This window comes from Osmerus mordax, chromosome 20, assembly GCF_038355195.1.
Source record: "Osmerus mordax isolate fOsmMor3 chromosome 20, fOsmMor3.pri, whole genome shotgun sequence".
NCBI lineage: Eukaryota > Metazoa > Chordata > Actinopteri > Osmeriformes > Osmeridae > Osmerus > Osmerus mordax.
This window is the reverse complement of record NC_090069.1, coordinates 4,276,899-4,301,696: the sequence shown is the minus strand read 5'-3', so window position 1 is coordinate 4,301,696 and position 24,798 is coordinate 4,276,899. Positions and strand designations below refer to the sequence as shown.

At 44.5% G+C, this 24,798-nt stretch overlaps 5 protein-coding genes across 7 annotated transcripts; 3 read left to right on the top strand and 2 right to left on the bottom strand.

Annotated features, from left to right (window-relative positions):
- Positions 1 to 969: 969 nt before the first annotated feature.
- gpat3 (glycerol-3-phosphate acyltransferase 3) lies at positions 970 to 7,982 on the bottom strand. 2 transcript variants are annotated; one of them, XM_067258316.1, is made up of 13 exons: positions 7,925 to 7,982; positions 7,555 to 7,750; positions 7,166 to 7,232; positions 5,499 to 5,763; positions 5,334 to 5,408; positions 5,153 to 5,242; positions 4,847 to 4,940; positions 4,614 to 4,729; positions 4,357 to 4,412; positions 4,150 to 4,235; positions 3,707 to 3,835; positions 3,458 to 3,537; positions 970 to 3,329 (listed from the first exon to the last, which is right to left on the bottom strand). In XM_067258316.1, the coding sequence occupies exons 2-13, from the start codon at positions 7,696 to 7,698 to the stop codon at positions 3,185 to 3,187; spliced, it is 1,347 nt and encodes a 448-aa protein (XP_067114417.1). In that variant the 5' UTR covers positions 7,699 to 7,750; positions 7,925 to 7,982; the 3' UTR covers positions 970 to 3,184. The 2 variants fall into 2 exon arrangements, with proteins under 2 accessions (XP_067114417.1, XP_067114416.1); XM_067258315.1 differs by having other exon boundaries at positions 7,555 to 7,962.
- Positions 7,983 to 8,562: 580 nt separating this feature from the next.
- On the top strand, positions 8,563 to 11,548 carry abraxas1 (abraxas 1, BRCA1 A complex subunit). Its single transcript, XM_067258283.1, has 9 exons — positions 8,563 to 8,762; positions 8,969 to 9,059; positions 9,148 to 9,184; positions 9,283 to 9,349; positions 9,468 to 9,664; positions 9,795 to 9,914; positions 10,230 to 10,314; positions 10,429 to 10,537; positions 10,834 to 11,548. Exons 1-9 carry the CDS (start codon positions 8,676 to 8,678, stop codon positions 11,238 to 11,240), a joined length of 1,200 nt encoding a protein of 399 aa, XP_067114384.1. The 5' UTR covers positions 8,563 to 8,675; the 3' UTR covers positions 11,241 to 11,548.
- Positions 11,513 to 12,658, bottom strand: mrps18c (mitochondrial ribosomal protein S18C). The gene is made up of 6 exons (XM_067258284.1): positions 12,550 to 12,658; positions 12,320 to 12,375; positions 12,106 to 12,189; positions 11,966 to 12,023; positions 11,815 to 11,874; positions 11,513 to 11,663 (listed from the first exon to the last, which is right to left on the bottom strand). The coding sequence occupies exons 1-6, from the start codon at positions 12,608 to 12,610 to the stop codon at positions 11,587 to 11,589; spliced, it is 396 nt and encodes a 131-aa protein (XP_067114385.1). The 5' UTR covers positions 12,611 to 12,658; the 3' UTR covers positions 11,513 to 11,586.
- Positions 12,659 to 13,055: 397 nt separating this feature from the next.
- Positions 13,056 to 19,144, top strand: helq (helicase, POLQ like). 2 transcript variants are annotated; one of them, XM_067258282.1, is made up of 18 exons: positions 13,056 to 13,424; positions 13,530 to 14,184; positions 14,335 to 14,513; positions 14,601 to 14,801; positions 14,889 to 14,961; positions 15,063 to 15,160; positions 15,306 to 15,404; positions 15,505 to 15,650; positions 15,740 to 15,979; positions 16,091 to 16,232; positions 16,333 to 16,437; positions 16,546 to 16,753; positions 16,882 to 17,039; positions 17,206 to 17,304; positions 18,037 to 18,210; positions 18,412 to 18,525; positions 18,714 to 18,848; positions 18,964 to 19,144. In XM_067258282.1, exons 1-18 carry the CDS (start codon positions 13,257 to 13,259, stop codon positions 19,045 to 19,047), a joined length of 3,078 nt encoding a protein of 1,025 aa, XP_067114383.1. In that variant the 5' UTR covers positions 13,056 to 13,256; the 3' UTR covers positions 19,048 to 19,144. The 2 variants fall into 2 exon arrangements, with proteins under 2 accessions (XP_067114383.1, XP_067114382.1); XM_067258281.1 differs by having other exon boundaries at positions 15,039 to 15,160.
- A 247-nt stretch (positions 19,145 to 19,391) lies between these two features.
- On the top strand, positions 19,392 to 24,796 carry hpse (heparanase). The gene is made up of 12 exons (XM_067257999.1): positions 19,392 to 19,907; positions 20,061 to 20,197; positions 20,737 to 20,865; positions 20,988 to 21,161; positions 21,424 to 21,595; positions 22,140 to 22,187; positions 22,549 to 22,642; positions 22,724 to 22,830; positions 23,089 to 23,203; positions 23,394 to 23,518; positions 23,685 to 23,837; positions 24,037 to 24,796. Exons 1-12 carry the CDS (start codon positions 19,687 to 19,689, stop codon positions 24,194 to 24,196), a joined length of 1,635 nt encoding a protein of 544 aa, XP_067114100.1. The 5' UTR covers positions 19,392 to 19,686; the 3' UTR covers positions 24,197 to 24,796.
- Positions 24,797 to 24,798: the final 2 nt, after the last annotated feature.

Below are 24,798 nucleotides of genomic sequence, written 5' to 3'. Positions count from 1 at the left end.
ATCACAGTAAATGGTGTGGTGGAGCATCGCTCGCCAAGACTCCCACCTCAACAATCGGGTTATAAAATCGGGTTTAGATCCGATTAATAATTCACAATCCTGTTAGAAGAGAACAAACATTTCTGTTCAAGCAATTTAAGTCGCGGGATTGTTATTATAGCCGGGTGCTTGAGTCGGCTGGAAGATGGTCTCGGTGTGAGGGACAGAGGCTGTGAAATTTAAGCTGGCTCCAGCTTGCTGTGTGTGGAAGAATAACTCAATGCTATTTCACAGTGTCTGCTTTCTTTATTAAAGTACCGTCACAGTAAACATGTCTTGCCCACGCTTATCTGTGCGAGCTTTCTTATTTGGGATCATGCAACCCATCACTCGCTTTTCCTCTCATCCTCCTTCTGTGTTCAGGGCATCAATAGGCTCTCACTGAAAGGGTGCTTGTGCCCTTAAGGTGACCAGGTGAAAATCAAACAGGGCTGATTTACTTAAGAAGCTAGGGGTATTGTAATGCAGTACATCATTTTTCCCTAGTCATTTGGTCTGGATTATTTGGCACATATTGTAAAGTAATGACTTTAACCTCTGCTTTGAAGTAAAATTAGGTCCTAAAATGCTGTCAAATATATTAACAGATATTTTCCCAGTTTAAAGGATATGAAAATAAGTATACCATTCTAGTATGACTGATACACAGTGTAGTGTTATAAAACTCTGAACTTCCATTTAATTTACTTTGCTGTCCTGAATATATATTTTAACACAATATAGTATGTTGGGAACTGAAAATGTTTTGTCACTTGATTTAAGAAATGTGTAACAGAAATCAAGTTACATTTATAAAACGGTTTCGAAAGAAGAAGAAACTCACCAAGAAAATGTCTAGGACATTTTTGCATATTTGCGCTGTTATGGTATCTGCAAATAGCACAAAACTTGCTTGAAACCCATCACTGCATCCACAACTCCAAACTTAGCAAGAATGCAGTGCTTTTACATTTATTTGCATCAGAACTTTTGGATGATGAATGATGCGTTGATATCTTCTGAACAGTGACACAGAATACATCCACCAGATAAGTGGACGAGTCGAACAAGGGGAATGTAGTCACTGTTGGTTTACTTGGCATATACTGCCTCCTAGTGTCACATTTCAGATCCTACACCTTAGCACAGCGCACAAGATAACACGTAAGACACAGGTGAATCGACAATAAAACCTTAGAATAAAGAACGCATTCAGGTTGAGAGTTTGTGTGCTTTGTTTCTGGACTTTGACCAAAGCATCAGCAAACATAAGAGGAACCTTTAAGAGCATTATGTGACATGGTGCAGAACAACACATTGACTAAAAATATCCAGTAAAACCTCAGGATAAACGTAAACAAGTTGGCTAACGCTACAGTTAAAAACCAATATTATCATAACATCATAATTATAGCTTCCAAAGGGAAAATATACACTTACAGTTTTTTCCCGATTGCTTAGACACAAAAATGTCAAATAACACACAGTTAGTGAAACCTGACACTCAAGGAGCAAAACAGCAGCCCAGATCTGCACAACTATAAGTACATTCTCAGCCTCACACTATTTGCAAAATACTACACACAGTGTTTTGCAAATCACTACACACTTTTCTACATTAGACAGAGAAATATAAGATGATTTTTTTCCGATTGCTTAAGCACAATTTTGAACACACGATTCAAACAACCAGACACAAATAGCAGAACACCTCCAATCTTTTCCAAAATGAAACACTTCGTTCAAAACTATACAATCATGTATAAAAAAAAACATTTCTGTCACTGTATGACACACTCATGGTTCATAAAATTGGACTCTGTTTGAACCAGTTACACATTGTTGTGCACAATTTAAAACACTTTTACACAAACTATTCTTTTCTAATGCTATAACCTGCTTGATTTTGTCGGAGATATTGTTACAGTAGAGTATGTAAAGTACATGAATATGTTAACCAAACACAAATCACAAGACCAGTACTGCACACTGATGAAAATATTTACTGTATTTCTCCACATTGTCTACATAAAGGTTGCATTTTGTGCAGAAAATCACAACATATTTCAAATTGAATACTGTATAGTAGGCTACATACTGCAAACACAGCAAATACAATTGTGGTCAAATGAAAGTATCCAACAAATTAAATACAGTACATTGTTTCAATCATGGACTGCAGTGAATGGGTACAAAAAAGTACTGATGTAGTGCATATAGTAGGCTACATTTTACTGTACTGTACTATAGACAGTAGAGAAAGGTAAATGTCACCTGTGCTCGTCGAAATGTAAAAATTACTGTTGCAACAGTATATCTACATTTACATTTTGTCATTTAGCAGACGCTCTTATCCAGAGCGACTTACAGTAAGTCGGACATCTCCCCGATGCAAGTAGGGTGAAGTGTCTTGCCCAAGGACACAACGTCATTTGATACGGCTGGGAATCGAACCAGTGACCTTCTGATTACTAGCCCGATTCTCTAACCGCTCAGCCACCTGACTCCCACATATCTGCTGAGGTTGGGCTGAACTCTCTGTCCAGCCTCTCTCAATGTTGCGCCATGGTTCACAATATGGTCAACCAATGTTGTTCAAATTTCATTAGACACTGTAAATTTGGCCAGTGTCTTCCACGGCCTCCAGGTATACCTCTCCCTCTCCCAGTTCTTCCCAAAATCAAGCAGGTTATATCATTAGAAAAGAATAGTTACTGTAAAAGTGTTTTAAATTGTGCACAACAGTGTGTAACTGGTTCAAACAGAGTCCAATGTTATTAAACCATGTATGTGGCATACGGTGACAGAATTGGGTTTTTATACATGACTGTATCGTTTTGAACGAAGTGTTTCATTTGGCAAAAGATTGGAGGTTTTCTGCTACTTGTGTGTCTAGTTGTGTGAATCGTGTGTTGTGTTTTGACAAAGTGAGCCCTGTTTTCTAAATTGTGCTTCAGCAATCGGGAAAAAACGGTAACCACGAGATGCTGAAACGCTTCAACTGAGACCTTTCATGCATTTCAAGCATTCAGAATCCTCTCCACCAACACAGACTGGCGATATGTTTCAGAGAGCATGGCATCAATGACGCCAGTCAGTTTGTGAAAGCGATCTGTCCACTATAGAGCATGTCCACAGACAGAGATCGTCTCAGGCTGCCCTGATGTCATTGCTCGTGTGCGCTCGCATCTGAAAGACCGTCTGTTCCTGGTGTGTCGCTACCTTCCTCGCCCACGATCATACTGCTGTACATCTTCTGTTGTTGCTCCTTAAAAGTGTCCTTCACCTTCCCCCGCTTCAGACCTCCGTCCCTGAAAAGAGAGACAGGTCGCAAAGCGTCACACGGAGCGCCGCAGCGCGCACGGCCGGGAGGCATAAACAGTGGTTCTGCATCAGCACATTTCAAAAGGACCATAGAGAGGATCGAGATGATCCATACCATGACAGATCCAGCAGCCCTCCCTGATGAGCGATGGCAGACTTCACTCTGTTGGCAAACTGGGTCGCGTCCTCGCCCTCCTGCAAAGCCGAAGGGTGGGGTGAGTGTGTGCGTGTGGGCGTGTGTGTGGGGGTGATGCTGAGTCACACAACATGAATCATGAAGGACTCCATTGGACTCCCGTCTGATGAAGTGTACGAAGGGGACAAAACGCCATTGGACTCGGAAGGACGTGAGAGTGGACTGTACCTGTAAGATCATGGGGGGAAGGTACCAAACGTTGACCACGATGGCCCAGCTGGTCATCATCCGGAGCAGGTAGCTGACCATGTTATACTTGGCACTGTTCCAGAAGGCGTCTCCGAAACGAGGGTCGTACTGACAAAGACGAACACAGGAGGTCAAGTCACATCCCATTGATTTGGATAGCCCTCATTTACAAGCAATGCCACAAAAGGGCTCAACATACGCCCATAGAACCACACCTAAACCCTCGAGGCACTTTCCCGAGATCCAGAATAACGTCACTCACAACAAACAAGATTATCTACAGTCGGAAAACCAGCCCGGTCATGACAACTCGACGGCCGTCGGAATAAGAACAGTCAGACACTGAGATTATCAGTAGCGATTTAGCCGGTAAGGACATGTGGGTTTACAGAAAACTGCAACCAGCGTGGTGTTGACAATACCTTGATTGCCACTGGATAAATTGTCCCTCCGATTTCAAAGCTTCCCTTCTTGAACATCATGAGAGAAGTGTTGTTGATGCAGGTTCCTGTGATAGACACGACCGTTAGCGTGTCACAATCATAACTCCCACGACGACACTGTAAGCCTCAGACATCAGTTACAGAAGGAGAAGTGAGAGCATGCAGTCAGGATCAGCAGACACTTGCCTTCTGGGAAGATGAGGATAGGCAGCTTGGTCCTAGCTGCAACGTGATCTCTGAGTCTGGGAGATAAGGTGATCATTTACATTTACATTTCGTCATTTAGCAGACGCCCTTATCCAGAGCGACTTACAGTAACTACAGGGACATGTTTCTGTGCGTAAACAAAGTGAGTAAATAAGGACGTATGGAAAAGAGTGGCAACGCTTAGCAGCCAGATTCTGCCGCATGGTGTCTTTTTCCCATTTTGCTAGCCGTCTCACCTTCTGGCAACAGCATGGCGGTCTCTCATCTCCGACCTCTCGAACCAAACGTGGGGACATGACCTCACCATGGACCTCTGGAGGACCCCCATCAGACCTCCGTGAATCTGACCCACCTGAGAGTGACAGGCACAGAGATCAGGACAACCGTGGGGGTCAGCCAGCAACAACAGGCGCCGGATGCAATGTCAGAGCGTAGTGATGTGTTGACCCTCCGTGTTTGTGTTGCTCACCATGGCATAGCAGCCGTCATTGGCCAGAATGACAATGTCAATAGGCGAGGTGTGGTTGGCTACGCATATCCCTCCTTTTTTCGGTCGATTCTCTCTGGGGAAAATAAAAGAGCATCGACTTCAGCGTGAACATTGGAACGACCCCGTTTTACAGCATATTCACTGGCTTTCCTTCTTAAACAGGAACACGTCAACGTCAGAAAGAACCGAGGGGGAGCGTGGAGAAGAGAGGTGGAGTCTGGATGCAGGGTGAGGATGGAGCAGAACAGACGAGTCCGTCATGAAACCCTTTCGTAGGACACTGACTTGTTATGGTAGTGAATTGTAGCGGAAAGGCCTCTGGCACAGATCCTGTAGCACATCAGATGGACCAACTCACTCAGCCAGTTCTTCACACTGTGGCACAGCGACAACAAGACTCAGTGACCATATGAAAACGAGAGCACAAAAGAGGAGGATCTCGGGTCCACATCCCTATTGAAGTTACCTGCTTTTCGGAAGAAACCCAACAATAGTCGTGCCAATCACCAGTGTGCTCAAGCCAATGAGCGCCAGGGTTACCCTGTGTGGCAGAAAACACAAGACGCTAAACACAACATTCAAGAGCTAGGACTAGGAAATAGGAATCAAGGAGGAGTTGCTCTCCACCCACCTGAGAGGAAGGAGAACAGAGTAGCGTATGAACACGCCCAGGCCCCAGATGACGGTAAGGCGGAGGCTGATGTGGCGGAAGTTGTGGTTGGTGCGCGTCAGGAGGTTCCAGGAAGCCAGCTCCTCGGAGGAGAAGCGCTGAGTCACCTGGTCCTCCACGATGCTCTCCATGCCCTTCCGGTAGAAGTAGAAGGCGTCGCTCAGAGCGAACTCTCCCTTCGCCGCCATCTCCTGCTCCATGGAGCCCCCGTCCCGACGGAGGAGACCTGGAGATGGAACACAACACGCAGGCCAAACGCAGACGACAGTCAGCTGCAGGAATTCACGATCGCGGTCGGAATCCCAACTCGGGGCGTACAAGACAAATGACTAAAAGGCCGTACAGGGAGCATGTTAGGGGTTACATAGAGTGCAAAAGGGAATAGGCCGTATATGATGTACGACGTCCTCATCTTTGTATTTGTAGAAAGAGGGATGGTGTGAAGTGAACTAGGAATGCTGTGAATGCTGTGTTTTGAGTCAGTGCCATATGGTGCCAGTACCAGGTACCACCGAGGGTAGGGAGCAGGGTACTGCCATTCCTCCTAGGACTCAACACCAAGCTGCAGCGAAATATTAGCCCACTATAATATATTATAGTTGGATTTTCTCGTGTTTGGGAAAGTAAAGCATTTGTTTTGAGTGATGATTATGGGATACAGACTTTAAAATATCCTGTTCTTGACCAAAGTGTATGGACTCAGGAAGCAAACATAAAGCATTTTGTAATCCTTGCTGAATGATTTGCTAAATCTTGTTGCCCAACAAGGTGACTTGTTAGTTTATGTCCGAAAGTTAACTTGCGGCTAATGGCCCAGTTATTTACCATGTCAGTAATGTTTACTGTTCCTCATTCTTTATATGTTCACTCCATACAAATAGACAGCATGTTAAAAGATCCTTGATAACAATGACAGGATCCACAACGTGAGCTGAAATTCTAAAAGCTACTCTTGAAACTGAGCTACTGGGATGAAACATATGTACTATTCCTGACAAACAACTTTTGACCCATGCTGTCCACAGTCGAAAGCCAACATATTTCACAAAAGAGTGGCTAGGGACGTATTTCACAGCTTATTGGTCGAGGGTTACACACCAAGTGCCCTGATGGAAGTTATGTAAGTTTCGATTGCATCATCAGCCTGAGACGGGGCTTCTGGGCACCCCCACATCAGTCCCAAAAGCTAACCAATCAAAATCCCCCACACTAACAGTCACATGTGCAAGGTCAAGTATATCACAGCCATCAAACCACAGAACACAATGTTCTAAGAGTGAAACGAACAAGCCTGATCTTTACCTCTTGAGGACTGCAATCTAAATATTTTAGGTCAATCCTTCCTAATATCTAAAAGTATTTATCTTTGCTACTATCTAAACATGTAACAACAAAACATGAAACACCACAGAAGATTATCTGATTAAATCTATAGATTGTACCTGTTGCTTTTGATGTTTATTTAACATATCCAATGGGGCACACTGTAGAGTAAACATTAGGAGCAACACGGATTGGCACATGTGACACTGGTCACAAGTGACACTGTTAGGGAACTATAATGAGTCACACAGGCACAAGATCAAACTACAACATGAACCGGTTGAGTCCAAATGAATTCCACTCACCATTGGGTAGTGGTACTGGTAGACTGGGCTGTTCCTTGCATCCCCTCTGGATTCTAAGAGTAGCCCACTGCCCGGAGAAAAGTTATTTTCAGACGACCTCTCACACACCACTGTATATTGCACCTTGCCTTAAGGCTATGAACTGTCTGCTCAAAGGGGTGAAGAGGCCATACATAGCTCATCGTGTCAGCTCATGTCTTAAAACTTATAGTATAGCGATCGATATGGGATGTTCTGCCCGTCCTTTTATTACATGGTATTACATAATTTATACAATAACATACCGTTCAGCATATAAAATGAAATAGAATTGTCAGCTTTCACTGCCAATTGTCAGTTCCATAGTGATAACGCTAAACACAATGTAAGACTTATTATACTACAATTACCTCCAGAGTCTTGACCAAGATCTTGATGTAAACTCCTGTCACTCCTAGGGAGAAGCCGAACATGGCAGGCACCATGATAACGAATACCAACACTGTCAACCACACCTGGAACAGCACATGTACCGTACTCCAGGGGTCCTCCATGTCCCACAGATCTTGTGGTCAGCCAGTGGTCAGGCAAATGGGGTCATGTTATCTACCGAGCAATAATAACCGTAAAGTTCTGAAACTTTTCTATTTACAAACATCTAAAGGCATTATGACTGCGGAAACTGGTTAATTCCACTGACTTGACAGCCTAAAACATGGAACCGCCTAGAGTGGCAGGAAACAATACATTCTTCCAAAGGAACTACGTTAAAAAGCAAACCTGACGTGTTCGTCGCTGTTTAACCTTGTTTTTCATTCTGTCCAACTGTGCAAACGCCTTGGTCTAGTGTCGAATTCACTTGGATACACAACGGAGTTCGGTTAAATCGCCTTCGTAAAACCACGCCCCCAATGGGACAAGCTTTGCTGGCGAGGTTACTGCACAACCGGCTGCGAAGAAAACATGCAACTTTAAGTAGTATTGGCTTTAGGGGAGAGGTGGAGGTACTGGTGTGTGCTGGGTGGAGAGGGAGGAAGTGGTCTGGAATAAGAAGGCCTAACGTTTGGGCATAGGCTACAGGCCTGGATACAATATTGAGGATTATGGGAAAGCATAGAACAGGATTGTGTGAAGGGTGCGTGCTCGGAGAAGGACACTGGAACATCCCTAATCCTGCGACCTCGGGTCATCTGGCACTACTACAGCGACAACACCCTCCTTAAACACGGTGTGTAAATCAGCTACGCCACCATAAAGCTTGTGCGGGCGGTAATTATACTAAGGAGTGAGTTTAATACATTTAACTCGGCTCCACACGTGTATTGTGATGTCTATCGGTGTCGACAGGGGATTGATTGAGGTCAGAGGAGCTGATGGAGGAGAATAATATAAGGCCGTGACCGACCTCACACTCCAACACTGTAGGTGGCGGTGCATGCACATTACATTAGGATGCGATCCGCCAACCAGAACCCAAAGAAGAAGTGGATCGGTGGGGCTGAGTCTATGGTGAGACTATTTGTCAACAAGAATGGCGGATTCAAGTCCATCTGTGCGCGTCTCTGGATATGTCCTAGGTTCATTGATGTTTCAGCATTTTAATAGTGATTGTGATGTGGTAAGCAGTAATAACCTTTAATCTATATATCACTTGAAGGCCAGAGGTAAATGGAGTGCCGGAAGCTTGCTAGATAGCTAGCAAGTTTGTTTTCAGCTATCTACAACAATAGTAGCTTACAATAGCTAGCTAGCAATAGCTGCTTAACAGGCATTCCGTTTTACCCTGTTCGGTAGCTAGTTAAGTAATGTTATCTAACTTCGCAGGAGGGTCTTATTCTTGGGGAGAGCAAAGCTGAAGAGAGAAGCAATATCACGGACTCTCAAATTGATCAGATTCAATTTGAACATACTATAAGTGAGTTCATGTTAGTTCTTACTATACTTGTATTACTTACAGCGTCTTCGTAGTTTCCACAACGAATTCATGTGTTCTTGACCCCCAGATATCCAGAAACACATACCATGTCTCAAGTTGAATAGGTATGTAGACTCACTTGACTAGTTGTTTATGTAATTCCTCATACGATATGTCGTCCTGCAGGCGACTAAGAGTAACATGTTTGTTCCTATCAATTTAGCTTCTACAGTGGAGTGGGAGAGGTGAACAGCGAAAGAATAAGACACATTTTGTCAACGAATAAGGAGGTATGTACAAAAGACAGTACACAATGCAGTATATAACAGCAAAGCGATGCCACTGTATTATTCAGTTCTAACATTCCTCTGGGTACATGCATGGGAATTCTCTTTTTAACTGTTTTAGGAGAATGTGATTGGCTGGTACAAACAGCGAAGGCACACATGCCAAAAAATGACCTTCAGAGAGCAAATTGTCCACCAGAACTTGAAGAAGACACTGTCCAATCATGAGCTGATTTTCCTGCTTCTCACACCCAGTGATGTCACATCATCAGGCTCTACCCGTCGGCTAGAATATGCCGTCTTCAAATCGCATGGCAGGTAAGAGCACTGATCATACTATGTGTTTCTGCCACACAAGTCCCTGCTTTCGTTCATGCTACAGTGTGCTAGTGTGTAGTAGACCGTGCTACAGTGGTATTGAATCCTTGCCCCCTCTTCCCCTGAAAAGTCAGTTCCACAACATTCCTGTCCTAGTCAGCAACCTAGGCTTGTTGGAACAGCAGGACTACTGGAGGATCTCGACAGCCTGTTCATCTGTAAACTACAACCGGGCCATTAAGAAGCATAGGTAAAGAGCTGTCGAACTTTGGACCTTTCACATAGAGCAGTGGTTCTCAACCCTGTCCTCAGGGACCCCCTGTCCTTCATGTTTTAGATGTTTCCCTGCTCCAACACACCTGATTCAAATAAATGGGTCGTTATCTAGCTCTGTAGAAGCCTGGTAATGAACGTGCATTTGAATCAGGTGTGTTGGAGCAGGGAAACATCTAAAACATGCAGGACAGGGGGTCCCTGAAGACCAGGGTTGAGAACCACTGACATAGAGGATCTACGGAGTGTTCGTACGGTGGGCTCATGGTGATTTCTCCTTCCCTCGGTGCAGATCAAGATTCTTCTCGTCAGAAGGGACTCTGCCCGAGGTGGATAAGGTCAATGACATGAATGACTCCTTGCAGGTTGAATTGAAGGTACGTCTAGGCAGTGGACACGGGACATGTGGTCTGTAAGACACCCAGTGCTCTTCATGTTGCACTCTCGTGTCTCATCCATCCCCCTCTTTCCTTTCTCGTCCCTCCATCCAGTCGGCGTGCAGGGATGTGGAGGAGAGTGAGCGCTTGGTTGAGAAGCTGCTCGCGGACGTTTCTGCCCTCAGGAGGAGAGTCAGGGAAAGGAAACAAGGGCAGAAAGGAGGTGGGACATGACTCAGGCACATCATAACCCAGCTTGACAAATCGGGTCATTCTTACATTTGCATTTAGGTATTTAGCAGACGCTCTTATCCAGAGCGACATACAGTAAGTACAGGGACATTCCCCCCTGAGGCAAGTAGGGTGAAGTGCCTTGCCCAAGGACACAACGTCATTTTTCACTGCCAGGAATCGAACCGGCAACCTTCTGATTGATAGCCCGATTCCCTAACCGCTCAGCTATCTGACTCCCGACTACTTTTTATTTACGCAACTCTTGTGATTTTCCCTCTCCGGCAGATGAAGCCTCCGCCAACCCGCAGCCTCAGGAGAATGTGCTGCTCTGTGAGGCCGTGAAGGCCCTGTTCCCTGGGTCGGGCCTCCTCCAGACACAGGTCCTAAGCCTGCAGGGCTTCCCCCTGCCAGAGTTTTGCTGCAACACAGACCACACCATAGACATCGCCTCGACACTGCCGCTGATCCTTACTCAGAAATTCCCCAAAGGCCGGAAAGACAAGCAGGGTCATGTGCGCCTAGCATGCAGGAAACGTCATCTACCAGGTTCTTCTCTGGTTTCTAAGAGAAGGAAAGGTGTCCAGGAGGAGACCGAAGACTCTTCATTGCCACTCAGTGGGTCGGAAACAGAAGAGGAGCTGCCTCCTCATCAGAACGGAAGCTTAGACATGTCTGATTCCCCCATCTTTTGAGGATAGCGATTTGTTCTGACGCTAAATCTGCCTCTGTGCCTTGGTTGTTTGTTGTATGGACTGCACTCTGATTGCTCAGTATGGAAGACTGTCTTATGTAGCTTATTTTGTTAAAATCTAACATGTTCCTAAACTTTTCAAGTTATTGAAATAAAAATTATTCTGCCCATTATAAATAAGGTATGTTGTTATAAGATTATTTAAGTATATGTATTTTCCCATCGTGCTGCCTGCAATATGACAGTAAATACTACTAAATACTAACAAGACAGTTCCAGGGTTAACAAATACTTTAATAAACAATTCATATGAACAATTCAGGATTGGATTCCATAATATAAGATGATTATTCAAGGTGTCTGATGTCACATATGTTGGGGTCTTTCATAAACTGGGGGTGCTTGTGGGTAACTGACATGAAACCTGCGAAGGAAAGCAAAAAACACGAAGTTTAATTCTACTTTGGGAATGCAAAGCCTAACAAGAAAAAAAGTTCCATATTGATATGAGGCATATTCCCCCAAAATGCATGGAATTTTACACAGTTGGTGATAATGACCATTTGAAGACATACCCATGGAAATAGATTTTTTGATTGCTTTTGAGATCTCCTTCTGTTTCTTTCCACATAAACCTGCAGTAAAGCATCAGTATCAGTTACTATGTTATGACTAAATTCAGTCTCGTTCGATAAGTATTGCTGTTAAAACCTGTCTGGTTCTTACCTGTTATGTGTCTTCCATAGATTCTACCAGTATGAGGCGATATGAACTGGGACAGCAGCTGTGAGAAGATACTAAATGTCACTTAAGCAAATTCAAAGTTTATGAATTGTTTTATAACGATTTAAGATACTTCAACTAACCTGAACATTCCTGTAGTCCACAGTGATGCCTGTGAGAACACAGCCCTTCTCTGGTTGCTTGTAAGGGTTCTCCATTGGGACAGGCTGATGGAGAAAAATGCACTTAGCTCAACGGTTGGTTTCAAATTTAATTAGAACACACAATTGTCTTGGATGGCAATGAAAAGCAATTTTATGTAAAGACTAAATCCACTGAAAAATAAGTGAAGCTTACCATATCGCTCTGCTGGACTAAATGCGACCCGCTTGATAGACTTCTAATTGAATGATCTGCAATACAGAATCAAGTCAACACTTGGTAACAGGCTATTAAGCATCATGCACAGCGATTGATAGTGATTTGCCACCAATGTCATTGTAAACATACTGTATTTCACAAATATTTATCATCATTAACATGACGATCAACTATATATACAACTAAAACGTTGAAAACAGTCTTACTTGGAACTCCATGTTGTGAAACAATCCGTCTTAAAGCTCGAAAACCACCGACAGCAAGCATCTTGTACGTCTAACAGAATGTTCAAGATGTTATTGGACGCATATCCTGTGCTCTTCTGTATTGGTGACGTGTGCAACTCGTGTTTGAGACCATTCGAGTTCCTCCTAAAAATAAACGTGCCAGTAATAAGCAGTGATTTTGGTTATTAATTCAAATTGTATTTGAATTGCTACGAATGTCTGTAAACATTTTTAGAGGATCTATATGAATTAAAGGTGTTTTGTATGGAACCAATCTGGAAATTGGATCACAGACATAAAATATATCGGATATCCACATGCTTTTGGGGACGGATGTTATATAAAGTAACCCCTCGTCTCTGATTGGTTTATATTAGGACGATAGACTTTCAAATGCAGGTATTCTGCTCCTAGCTTCACTGTTAGCCTAACTTATTGTTAATTTTACTACAGATATGTCGTTTGTGTGTTTTCTTGACATTTAAATGTATTTGAATGTAAGTCTTACTGTCTAGTTTTTTTTTGCGCTGTCTTTTAGGTTTGGATTTAGCTGTAAACACACTAGCTAGCTAACGACGTTTTCTTCGTACACTTCACATTAGCTAGCTTGAGCTAGGAATTGTTCTTGCTTTGAAGGTTGTTTCGCTTACAACTTCACGTTATGTGTAAGTGTAAGGTTGGACACAATGAGTGCTGACAACCGAGAAATAAAAATAAAACGAGTGACCTCTAGAAAGAGGTCTAGGGATTCTCTCAAAAGTCATCTGACGCCTCTAAGAAAAAGAACGACTGCCTCTGGAGAACAGTGTTCTGAGAAAACAGGAGAACGATCTCATACGAGAACCATGGGCGAGGTAAAGTTCAATGAGGTCGATAGCCTTTAAATTACATTGCCCCGCGTGTGTATACATACAGTAATTTGAATGGTTTGTCTAAAATAACGATGTTGCTCTTTCAAGAATTACAGTGACAATGAAGATTTGTTCGGGGACTATGACAGCATTTTGGGAGACAGCTCTTTTCTGGCAAAGATGGATGACGCGGAGAAAAACATGAAGCAGCATGACATTGATCATAAAACCTACATAGACCCTGTGGGTCATCACCTTGACAACCCTGACTTCACTGCCCTACGGCCGACAAGAGACACCTGTGTGAAGTCAGGGTGTGATGATAGTCTCACCGACTCGATCCTGGAAGGGCTCCGGGATGACCCTTTCCGAGACGTTCCAAGCTCCCAGCTAGCCTTTCAACAAGAAGTTCTTCAGAGGGATGAGAAGAACCGCTGCCTAGACGCAGACAAGACTTCCACTCCAAACCCAGAAAGGTCTGTTGAATACAGGAATAAAAGGGAAGAGATAGATGTTGCTCCCAAGGCGAGAAAGAGCATGACAGATCATCTGAAGAGAGCCATGTTGTGCAATGCAGCAGCTCCTTCTGGTGTATCGAGGACGACGGTGCAAAAAGAGGCTGTGGTTACAGAGGAGATCAGTGTTGCCATGCAGGCCATCGAATCTGTTTATATGGAGACGACAGACCTCGGGCCTTTCTTTGGTCTTCCCACCAAAGTGAAAGAGCTCATTTGCAACCTCAAAGAAATCAAAGACTTGTATGGTGAATATCTGACTTTATCCTCCGTAGTCCACTTCTAATACTACTAATCCATTCATGTGATTAATACTGCTCGTTGCTTGATGAGACTGAGTCTATGAAAAGCTGTTCATATGTGCGTGCATTATATTGGGTTTGGTGTGTATGTTTCAGACTGGCAGAAAGCGTGTCTAAACCTGGACTCTGTTCAGCAGAGGAGGAACCTCATCTACTCTCTTCCCACCAGTGGAGGGAAGACTCTCGTGGCTGAGATTCTCATCCTGAAGGAGCTGCTATGCAGGAAAAAGGATGCGCTTCTCATTCTCCCTTACATATCTTTGGTGCAGGAAAAGGTACAAAATAATATGGTATTAGAATTCAGCATGTTTTTCCATGTGTTTCATTAAGTGCACATTACAGTGAGTATTTCCCTTGTTCAGGTCAGAGGGTTGGCTAGCTTTGGCCTGGAGTTGGACTTCATGGTGGAGGAGTATGCTGGCAGTAAGGGCAGGTTCCCCCCGGTGAAGACGAGAGGGAAGAGGTCCCTGTATATCGCCACCATAGAGAAGGCCCACAGCTTGGTTAACTCCCTCATAGAGGCAGACAGGCTGGGCAATATTGGACTGGTGGTTGTTGATGAGGTATACAGGTTGTTTTGAAATGTGAAAATCGAATAAACAATCCATTTCTCCAGTGATTCTGGAGTATCTAATAATGACTTGTTTTAGCTCCATATGCTGGGCGATGGTAGCAGAGGAGCCATTATTGAGATGACTCTGGCCAAAGTCCTGTATCTCAGTGGTAAGTGAAACCATATTCTCATACTTATCCTGGCTGTAAAAAAAGAATAACAATAATGACATCTGTGAATAATGAAGTTCATTATTCTGTGTTGCACTCAGGTTCAACTCAGATCATTGGAATGAGTGCCACTCTGGGCAATGTCCAAGATCTTCAGAAGTTTCTGAAGGCCGAGAATTACACCAATGATTTCAGACCTGTATGTGATCCTCCCAACAGACTTAAGCAATGCAAATCTCGTTGTCTCCATCATATCAAGTGCAAATCCTACCATATTTTGAATATATTCTTTCAATCTTTCCTATAATGTGTTTGCAGTTGTACTGACGGTTTTTCTTGTCCAGGTCCAGCTGGATGAGTATGTCAAGCTCAAGGACAGCATATATGAGGTCGACCCCAAGGAGGAAGAGTGCTTCAGGTTCTCAAGACTTCTGAATTTCAAGGTACAAGAGTCAATAAAATGGTCCAAAACAAACTTGTTAAAGGGAGGAGAAAATGATATTTTATTATTTATTTTTTATAACCAAGGACGTTTTCTCTCAGTACTCCAGTGCAATGCAGAAGATGGACCCAGATCATATTGTAGCGCTGGTAACTGAAGTCATCCCGGCCCATTCGTGTCTGGTCTTCTGCCCCACCAAGAAGAACTGTGAGAATGTGGCAGGGATGATCTGTAAATACCTCAACAAGTAAGCTCAGTCTAAATCCACGGAAAGAACATTTCGGCTTCATTCTAACGGCTGCCATCACGTAGCCAATCCCGTTTCTTCTTCCTCAGGCAGTTCCTCCAGCACAAGGAGGCCGAGAAGGCCGCGTTGCTGAGGGACCTGAAGAGCTGCGGGAACGGCTCCCTGTGCCCAGTGCTCAGGAGGACGGTCCCCTACGGCCTCGCCTACCACCACAGCGGGCTGACCAGCGAAGAGAGGAAGCTGGTGGAGGAGGCCTACTCCTCCGGGGTCCTCTGCCTCCTCGCTTGCACCTCCACCCTGGCTGCAGGGATCAACCTGCCTGCCCGCAGGTGAGCCCCCAGCCTAAGACCGCTCCGACCGGGGGGGCCCCCCTCGCCAGACGACAAGCCTTTGGCGTCGTTTAAAGCGCAGGGGGCTTTTTTTGTGCTTGTGACCCCCAGGGTGATCCTGCGGTCCCCGTACGTGGCCATGGAGTTCCTGAAGAGAAGCCAGTACAAGCAGATGGTGGGGAGAGCTGGGCGGGCCGGGATCGACGCCAGGGGAGAGAGCATCCTCATCCTCCCGGAGAAAGACAAGCTCATGGTTGATAGCGGAACGCTTGACGTGTATCTGACCGTAGGAAGCTGGACTGTGGGTCTGCGGTCTTGAGTACCACAGGGTGTTTCCTCTCCTGTGTTTTCAGGCCAAACAGCTCGTGTCGGCACCGATGGAGATCTGCTACAGCAACCTGATGCATGACGATGGGAAGGGGGTCCTGAGTCTCATCCTGTCGCTCATCGGACTCAGTGTGAGTACTGCAGTCAGGCACTCCCTTTTGGCGGGGGGATGGCTTTCCTTTGGGAAAATGCAATGTCACTCTGTCTTAATTGATAACATGAACCCCCCCTCCATCCAGATCACTACCACGTTGGAGAAAATCAGGGACTTTATGAGTGGCACCCTGCTTGCCGTCCAAGAGAGTCGGTTATGCACAGAGAGGAGCTTGGCCGAGATCATTCAGGAGTGTGTGACTGTCCTGAAAGACAAGGCCCTTATCACCGAGTCCCCAGACCCACAGGACGGGACCCTACAGGTCACCAGGCTGGGAAGAGCTACCTTCAAAGGTGAGTCGCGCCTACTTCTGACCTAGTTACTTGATGCCTACACAAAGGGATCGGTTCATATGAAGGATGTTGTTACTTGATCCGTTTGGAAGTTTGTCTGGACCATATCTCCTGTCTCTGCGCCCAAGGCTCGGTAGATTTGATCTACTGTGACGTCCTGTACAGAGATCTTTTGAAGGGCCTGGAGAGTCTGATGCTGAACAGTTTCCTTCACCTGCTCTACCTGGTCACACCCTACGACATGATCTCTCAGTGCAAACCCGACTGGATGACATACTTCAGACAGGTGGGTTCCCATTCCCTGTAATCTGCCCTCTGGTTCACTTATCTTTGTGTGTGTGGGTGGGTGGGTGGGTGGGTGTGTGTGTGGGTCGGTGTGTGTGTGTGGGTCGGTGTGTGTGTGTGTCATTTGGAGACAACAAAAAAAGCTTTTTTTTCCAAAACGTATCCAGTTTACGATGCTGTCTGCTGCGGAGCAAAAGATGTCTACGGCAGTTGGAGTGCCAGAAAGCTTTATTGCCAGAAAGGCTGCGGGACAGACTATTAAGAAGGTGAGGCGGTGCGGTACAACCTCCTGTGTTAGGGTGACTCACTTTTACTGCTACTGTAGTTGGTCTGCACCAAACATATTTGGTGCAGACCAAATATGTTTGGTCTGCATGGGATTTTCTTGGTGTGTCAGTTTCAGAATGGAGCAACATCTTACTCTAAAGTTAAGAGTATCATGATGGTGTCTTTTGAAGGGATTATAATTGGATCTCCATCCTCTTAGAAGTCGTTAAAGCACTTACTTGAAAGGTTGATTTAAAACCAGTCAAGTTAATCCTAATTAATCCAGTTAATGATGCTTTGCTTGCATTCTCGTTCCATTTCCATGCTGTTTCACAGCTGAACCATTTAATGCCTTGAAATACCAAAAATACGGTAAACATGCAAGAAAACGTAGTTTTGGTTTATTTAGTCATTTAGCAGACGCTCTTATCCAGAGCGACTTACAGTAAGTACAGGGACATTCTCCCAGAGGCAAGTAGGGTGACACAACGTCATTTGGCTCGGCTTGGAATTGAACCGGCAACCTTGTGATTAATAGCCCGACTCCCTAACCGCTCAGCCATCTGACCCCCGTTTACAATACATCTCATGAAATTGTACCACCCTCCCCACACACTACTATTGCACTTCCCAGACATGGAAGTCCACGAAGCCAAGTCTTGGACTAAACATGATTTCCAATGGAGAGCCTTATAAAAAAATAACAAAAATCCCTCCGGCCTCTCCCCCAGAACGTGGACATGGCGGTCGCCGGCCGCCTGTACCTGGCCCTGGTCCTCTTCTCCCTGGTGAAGGAGACGGACTTGTGGAGCGTCGCCGAGCGCTTCCAGCTGAGCCGCGGCTTCGTTCAGACGCTGCTCAGCTCCTCCTCCTCCTTCTGCTCCTGCGTGCTGCACTTCACCCAGGTACGTCTGCTCCACCCCCGGCACGCGCGTCCCTGTCTCGCATCGCCCCCACTGTCTCGACCATGGATCTGAGAGGGGATTCGACCTCATGACCATCAGGAGGTCCGAGTCCCTCCCCCCCCTCCGTGTAGAAGGAAGAACGGCTCCGAAAGCACGGCTCCATCCCTCGACTCGAGTTCCCTTCTTTCTCTTCCGCTGCAGGAGCTGGAGGAGCTGTGGGCCTTCAGAGCCCTGCTGACGGAACTGACGCGCAGGCTGACCTACTGCGTCCAGGCGGAGCTCATCCCTCTGATGGAGGTGGCCGGGGTCATGCAGGTTCGGTCGTTCAGCCGCGGACGTTCAGTTTGGGCACCAAGGTTTAGGCCCTACGTTAAGATATGCAGTATGTTATGTTTATGTGTTACATGCTCTCTGAGCTGTGTTCTGTGGTGGGGGCATGGTACTCTGGTGTTATATTAGCCACGCTGGAACTCACGGACTTGTTTTTTTGTTGTTTTTTTCAGTCGAGAGCCAAGCAGCTATACAGCGCTGGATACAAAACACTGTCTCACCTCGCTAACGCCGACCCAAACGTTCTCGTCAAGACTGTGGAGAATCTCTACAAGAAACAAGCCAATCAGATAGTGGCATCTGCAAAGGTTTGATTTACCATTACTCCATGTACGAGTAAGATCATGTCCCGATATCGAGTGTTTCCTGGCATTTATAGGTGGTACTTGCTGACTGGGTTTCTGTGGTGTGTGTGTGTTCTAGATGCTGCTAAATGAGAAAGCTGAAGCACTCAAGGAAGAGGTGGATGACCTTCTAATGATGCCTCTTGACCTTCCCTCCCTGTAAAAAGATTTGTTCATGTGTATTTATAACGGATTTAACGTTTTATTTTGCCCTGCTGTTATAATTTATAGTTTATCGGAGTGCTGTGTCTAATTAAAGGGTGAACAAAAATCAAGTAGCCTGTCATGTTTTGTTTCAGATAATTAGTGACAACTACACGCAAAAATTAGTTTTCAGGGAGTGTCTTCATTTAGTCAACAGGGCCTTAAGGATGTCATAATTCTTGCAATTTCCTGTTGAAAAAAAGATTCCAGTTTGTACACCTACAAAATCACTTTCACAATCACACACCACCATTGCATCCTCCCTCCCTTTGTAGCACAGTTGATTTTTGAATAAATTAACATTCTGGACAAATTATTTTAAGAAAATATTTTTTGGGGGAAGATAGTTTTGGATATTTTTGAAAACTTTATTGAAAAGGTGAAGGGTGTGGAAATAATGTTTCGAAATAGTACGGGTAGTTTTAACCCGGTCCCTAACGCGACACAGCAAACTTGCGTTTTCCAAATGTGTGACGAATGTTGAGAATGAAACCAACTTCACTTCGCTCTTGAACTGAACTTCGGCTACCCCGGTGATGGATGCGCCAAACGCCAACCTGATATAACTTTTTAGCAAAGTAGCCTTGCTAAGGAAATCATGAGATCTGTTTTTACAATACTTACCTTTGGAGTGACAGCCCTGTGTCATGGATGTTTTGTTGGGGGGTTTAGCGAGTTTGTAAAGGAAGAGACGGAGTTTGTGTCCCTGGGTCTAAAGGTGGATTTTTCTCGTGTGTTGAAAAGAGTTAACAAGCGCTTTTTGTCGGTGTCAATAGATGCAAGTCTTGTCGCAGAAGAAAAGTTCATGTACCTTTTAGGGTAAGTAATCAATTTCAGTTGACGTTTGAATTGAGATGCACAATAGTAAAAAGTAGTTGAATATGCCTAAATAATTCCGCATATATATCAAATAAAAAAACAAGAACATGTCACTCTACTTTATGATAATCTACAAGCCTTTCACCCCACTAGATCCCCAAAACTGAGAACATTGGCTAAATCATTAAGACCGGCATTTTTGAGATTTGGAGGGACAAAACAAGACTTTATGATCTTCAACCCAACGAGTACACATCGCGTTCATCACCCAAACTCCCACTTTCAGAAAGGTAATCACCTCAACTGGTTATCTGTACTATTAGTCGGGTAGGCAGAAGAATCAGAATCAGAATCAGAAAGGGATTTATTCGCCATGAAAGTTTGCACAGACAAGGAATTTGCTTTGGCAGGAAGGTGCATACAATAAACATATACCTAAAATTTAAATATGTGGACTAACTATACTAAGGGTACATAAACTAGCAGTACTAAGTGGGATAAATATAAGTTGCCGTAAAGGCAACACTCGTTCTTGTGATTCGACGGATACGTAGATGGTGAAGATGACGATAGACGTTGTGATCTGCGGTCACGACAGTTCTTCATTGGGAATTCCTGTTTTGTATCCATGATACATTTGTTTTATTCACAACAGCGTGATTCTTGATTATAGCTACAATGTAGTTACAAAAGGCAGCTATTGCGTGTTGGGTGTGCATAGAACTCCCTTGTAGAATACTGTGCCCTTCGCTAAATGCTTACCTACAGAACTGATTAAGACCACAGGTTCCCCACGTTATTTATTCCCCATTTGATGTCCTCTTTTAAGGTGACCTCTGTGAGCGACTGGAACTGCCCCCCTTATTAGAAGAGAAACTGAAGCAAGAATGGGCACAACAGGAAGTGCTACTCCAGACGGAGGAGTTACAAAGGAAGTATCACAGGGTGAAGTTCACAGGTAAAACCCCTAAAACTGTGTAACCTGTCTGTCATCACCTCACGATCAACCCTGTCTTATCTCAGAACTGGTCTTGTATTTGACCGGCATTGAAATCGGATGTCCTTTTCCTCTCTGTTCAGAGTACGCTGTGGATCTGCTGTTCTCCTTCACAAACTGTTCAGGATTAGACCTCATCTTTGGGCTCAATGCTCTGCTCAGGACAGCTGGGAACTCCTGGGACAGTAGCAATGCAAAGAGCCTGCTCCAGTTCTGTGAATCCAGACAGTACCCCATGGCCTGGGAACTGGGGAACGGTGAGGCTCACAATCAGAATCTCCGACGCTCGACTTTTCGACATTATGGATTTTTCTGCCAGCTTGAGACCAGTTATTCAGGTTTACTCAGAACAATGTGCGAATTTAGCTGCGCACTTCCCATTTCATTGCATTCAGTGCATGATGATGGATTTATAACTGAATAAATGGTAACACTTAGGGTACAGAAGTAGAATAATGGTCTGGTGAGAGGTTTAGAACATTTTCACCAATATGTTGGTGACATGCTGTGCCTCTACAGAACCCAACAGCTATGAGAAGAAGGCAGGCATCCGGTTGGACGGGTACCAGCTGGGCCAGGACTTCCTCAAGCTCCGGGAGATTCTGCGAGAATCCAAACTGTACCACAACACTGGGCTGTACGGGCCAGACATCAGCCAGCCTCGCGACCACCGCAGAGACCTGCTGGAGGGGTGAGAGGTCAAGGCCTAATGGGGATTTTGATTGGACTAGAGACAGTCTCAGGGCAAACACTATTCTGCTGGATGAGAAGCATCTGCTGGCTATAAACATCACCGGTGACTATAAGGCTAGGAAATGTTAAAAGCAAGCAATTGAATTAAGTCAGGATCATATAATTCAATTAGGGACATGTGATCTGCTGCATACCTATCATTACTTGAGGGTAAATGTATCCTGGTCCTCTCAGTCTCAGCTCTCGAACAAGAGACCATGAGTTTCTGGTTGAATTTCATTGGGGAAGGATTGGCATAGTCTCGCAGTTAATTACTCCTTCGTCCATCATGTCTAAAGACAAAGAATAACAGAGAATTGTTAGTCACAGGAACTCTTGTATCTCCCATAACAAAATCAGAATGTCCTCATCAGTTAAAATCACCAAATCCCGTCCTTGTCTGCTACAAGGATACCTTACAGGAAATAAAGATACTTAAACATGCAAAATACCCGTAAATGAAGCCACAACTATATTCCCTTTCTTCCATTTACTCCTGACAGGTTTTTGGAGAGTGGGGCTGAGGCGATTGATGCGTGCACCTGGCACCAGTAAGTTGAACTTTCCCTTAGGACCTGCATAGCATAAGCAGCTGTCACGTGCTGCTTGGGGCACAGTACACACTCACTAAACACACTCAGGTGTTAGCTAATGGCTGTTCCTCTGAGGCTTTCTCACGTGGGTTTGGTAAACAGACAAAGAGGAACTTGGCACATCTGCTAGCCACAAACTGCTGTACCGTACGTGAAAGCATTTTGAAAGGGAAAGGGAACAACTTTACACGTTTCAAACATCAGTGCGTCCCTTTACGAGGCATGTGATCTATGGAAATGTCTGAATGTTGAACGGGCGTGTGAACTTGCAAAACCTGATTTTGAATTGTGCCGTCCCTTTTTTTTTTCTCTCGTCCAGTTACTATGTAAATGGGCGAGACACATCTATAGAGGATTTCCTGGATCCTCAAGTTCTGGACATGTTAGCCTTGAAAACCAAAGAAGTACTGGAGGTAACAATGACTTGGATCCTCATACTTCACAGAAGAAGGTTTAAGACTTGAACATAATTGGTTACTTGTATCTTTCTACAGACCGTTGACCTGGTGTCTCCAGGCAAGAAGGTGTGGCTTGGAGAGACCAGCTCCGCCTATGGGGGCGGTGCAGTGGGACTGTCCGACACGTTCGTGGCTGGTTTCATGTGAGTGTATTCTGTAATCGTTGGCGCACGTGGTTTTGTTTCCTTACAGAGCTGAGGGTACAGCTTTTCTGTAAATGGCAGATGTTTTTGGGCACTGGCTGCTGGTGTTTAAGATCAAATCAAAATTCATGCTAATTTTGAGCCCACGTAGTTTTATATCAGATCTTAGCTTATGGTTTATTTAGCTTATTTCATAACTTAATTATCAGTCAAACAAGTCAATACTGTGGCTGGTCATACTTGTCTTGCTTTCGACAGGTGGCTGGACAAACTGGGGCTTGGGGCAAAACTAGGATTGGACGTTGTCATCAGGCAGGTTTTGATTGGCTCTGGGACCTACCATCTGGTGGATGACAATTTAGATCCTCTACCAGTAAGAATTTGTTTTGTTTTTGTTCCAAGCCTTTCCTAGAATGCGCCGGTTTTACATGTCCCTTTGTTGTCTGTGATAAGTTTCCCTTCCTGGAATGTTTTCTCTGTTTTTACTTCTGCTCTTGTTTTAGTTCCTTAAATAACGTTTGTATTTTAATGACATATAATCTCCTCCCATCTGACTTTTGCAGGACTACTGGCTGTCAGTACTGTATAAGAGGCTTGTTGGACCAGAGGTTCTGAGCATAGAAGCCTTCTCAATAATCGGCCAGAACAAGAGAGTCCGGGTCTACCTGCACTGCACTAACAAGAATAGGTATTCCACAATCCAACTCGATACTGTATGTGCAACAATCTAACTTTCACATTGTCCTGTGTATTGTGTAGATTAACAGAAGCATCGTTTTATTCCAAGACCTCGGATGTGTTTTAGATGGTTCCCAACCAAAGGTCTAACCCTAATCTCACTCTCTTGTCTGCAGCACAAGCTACAAGAGTGGAGCAGTCACACTGATTGCTATGAACCTCGGTAAGAGTTCGTCCAGGATTGCAGTTCCTGCTCAGGCCGCTAACAGCACTGCTGAGGCCTTCATTCTGCAGTCAGACCAGCCTGGAGAGGAGGGACTCTACTCCAGGTAACAATGCCATCAGTGTACTAACCACTATTTCATGTATGGGATACGTATAGCTTAGCAGCAGATCATTTGTCTGCAGATCTAGAGCTCACAGGTTTGAATCTCCCCCTGTATCTCACTCTGTATTCCATCATGTAATAATACAGCGTCATTATGCTATGGATGAGAAGAGAATTGATATGCGCATGCTGTTCTTTAGGTCTGTGACTCTCAACGGAGAACTGCTGAAGATGATAGACGACCGAACTCTCCCAGAGCTGAAGGGAACTAAGCTTCCACCAGGAGAACATCTCCATCTTCCTGGATTCTCCTTGGCCTTCTACATTCTTCAGGAGGCCAAGGCTCCGGTGTGTCAGTGATCCACAAAGGGGGACATCGACACACAGCTGACACTGTCTACACTATCTAATGGGTTGTTGCACAAAAAATATCTGCTGTACACAAGTTTGCTGAAGGCCACCAAATATGGTGAAAGAGTTGACAATTGCTCAACAAACAAACGTATCACACATTTGTCATGTGTGAAGAGAATGGACTTGAATCCTTTAAATACTTTTGTATTGTTAAAAAATTCTTCATCGTGTAACCATCTGTTGGGCGCTACTGGGATTACATTATATATACACCAAGATATTATATCTAGTTGTGAAAACTGTATGCAGGGTGAGTCCACAATACTGTTTCATTGGTTTTCTATCTGTCCTGTTGATGATTTAACATTCATCCTCAAATATCTATGCTGAGAAGTGCAATATTTATATTTAAACACTGGGGAGAAAAATACTGTTAATCTTCGTTCATAACTTTGTACAAAACATGTTTGGTGGATAAAAAAGAATAATGTAAAGAATTCAAATGTTGTTTCCTTTACCTTATATTTATTATTGTTTTAGCCAGTAATTCAGTGAAAGCAAGAATAGATTTTTCATCTGTCATACAAAAAGCCATTACATTCTAGAAC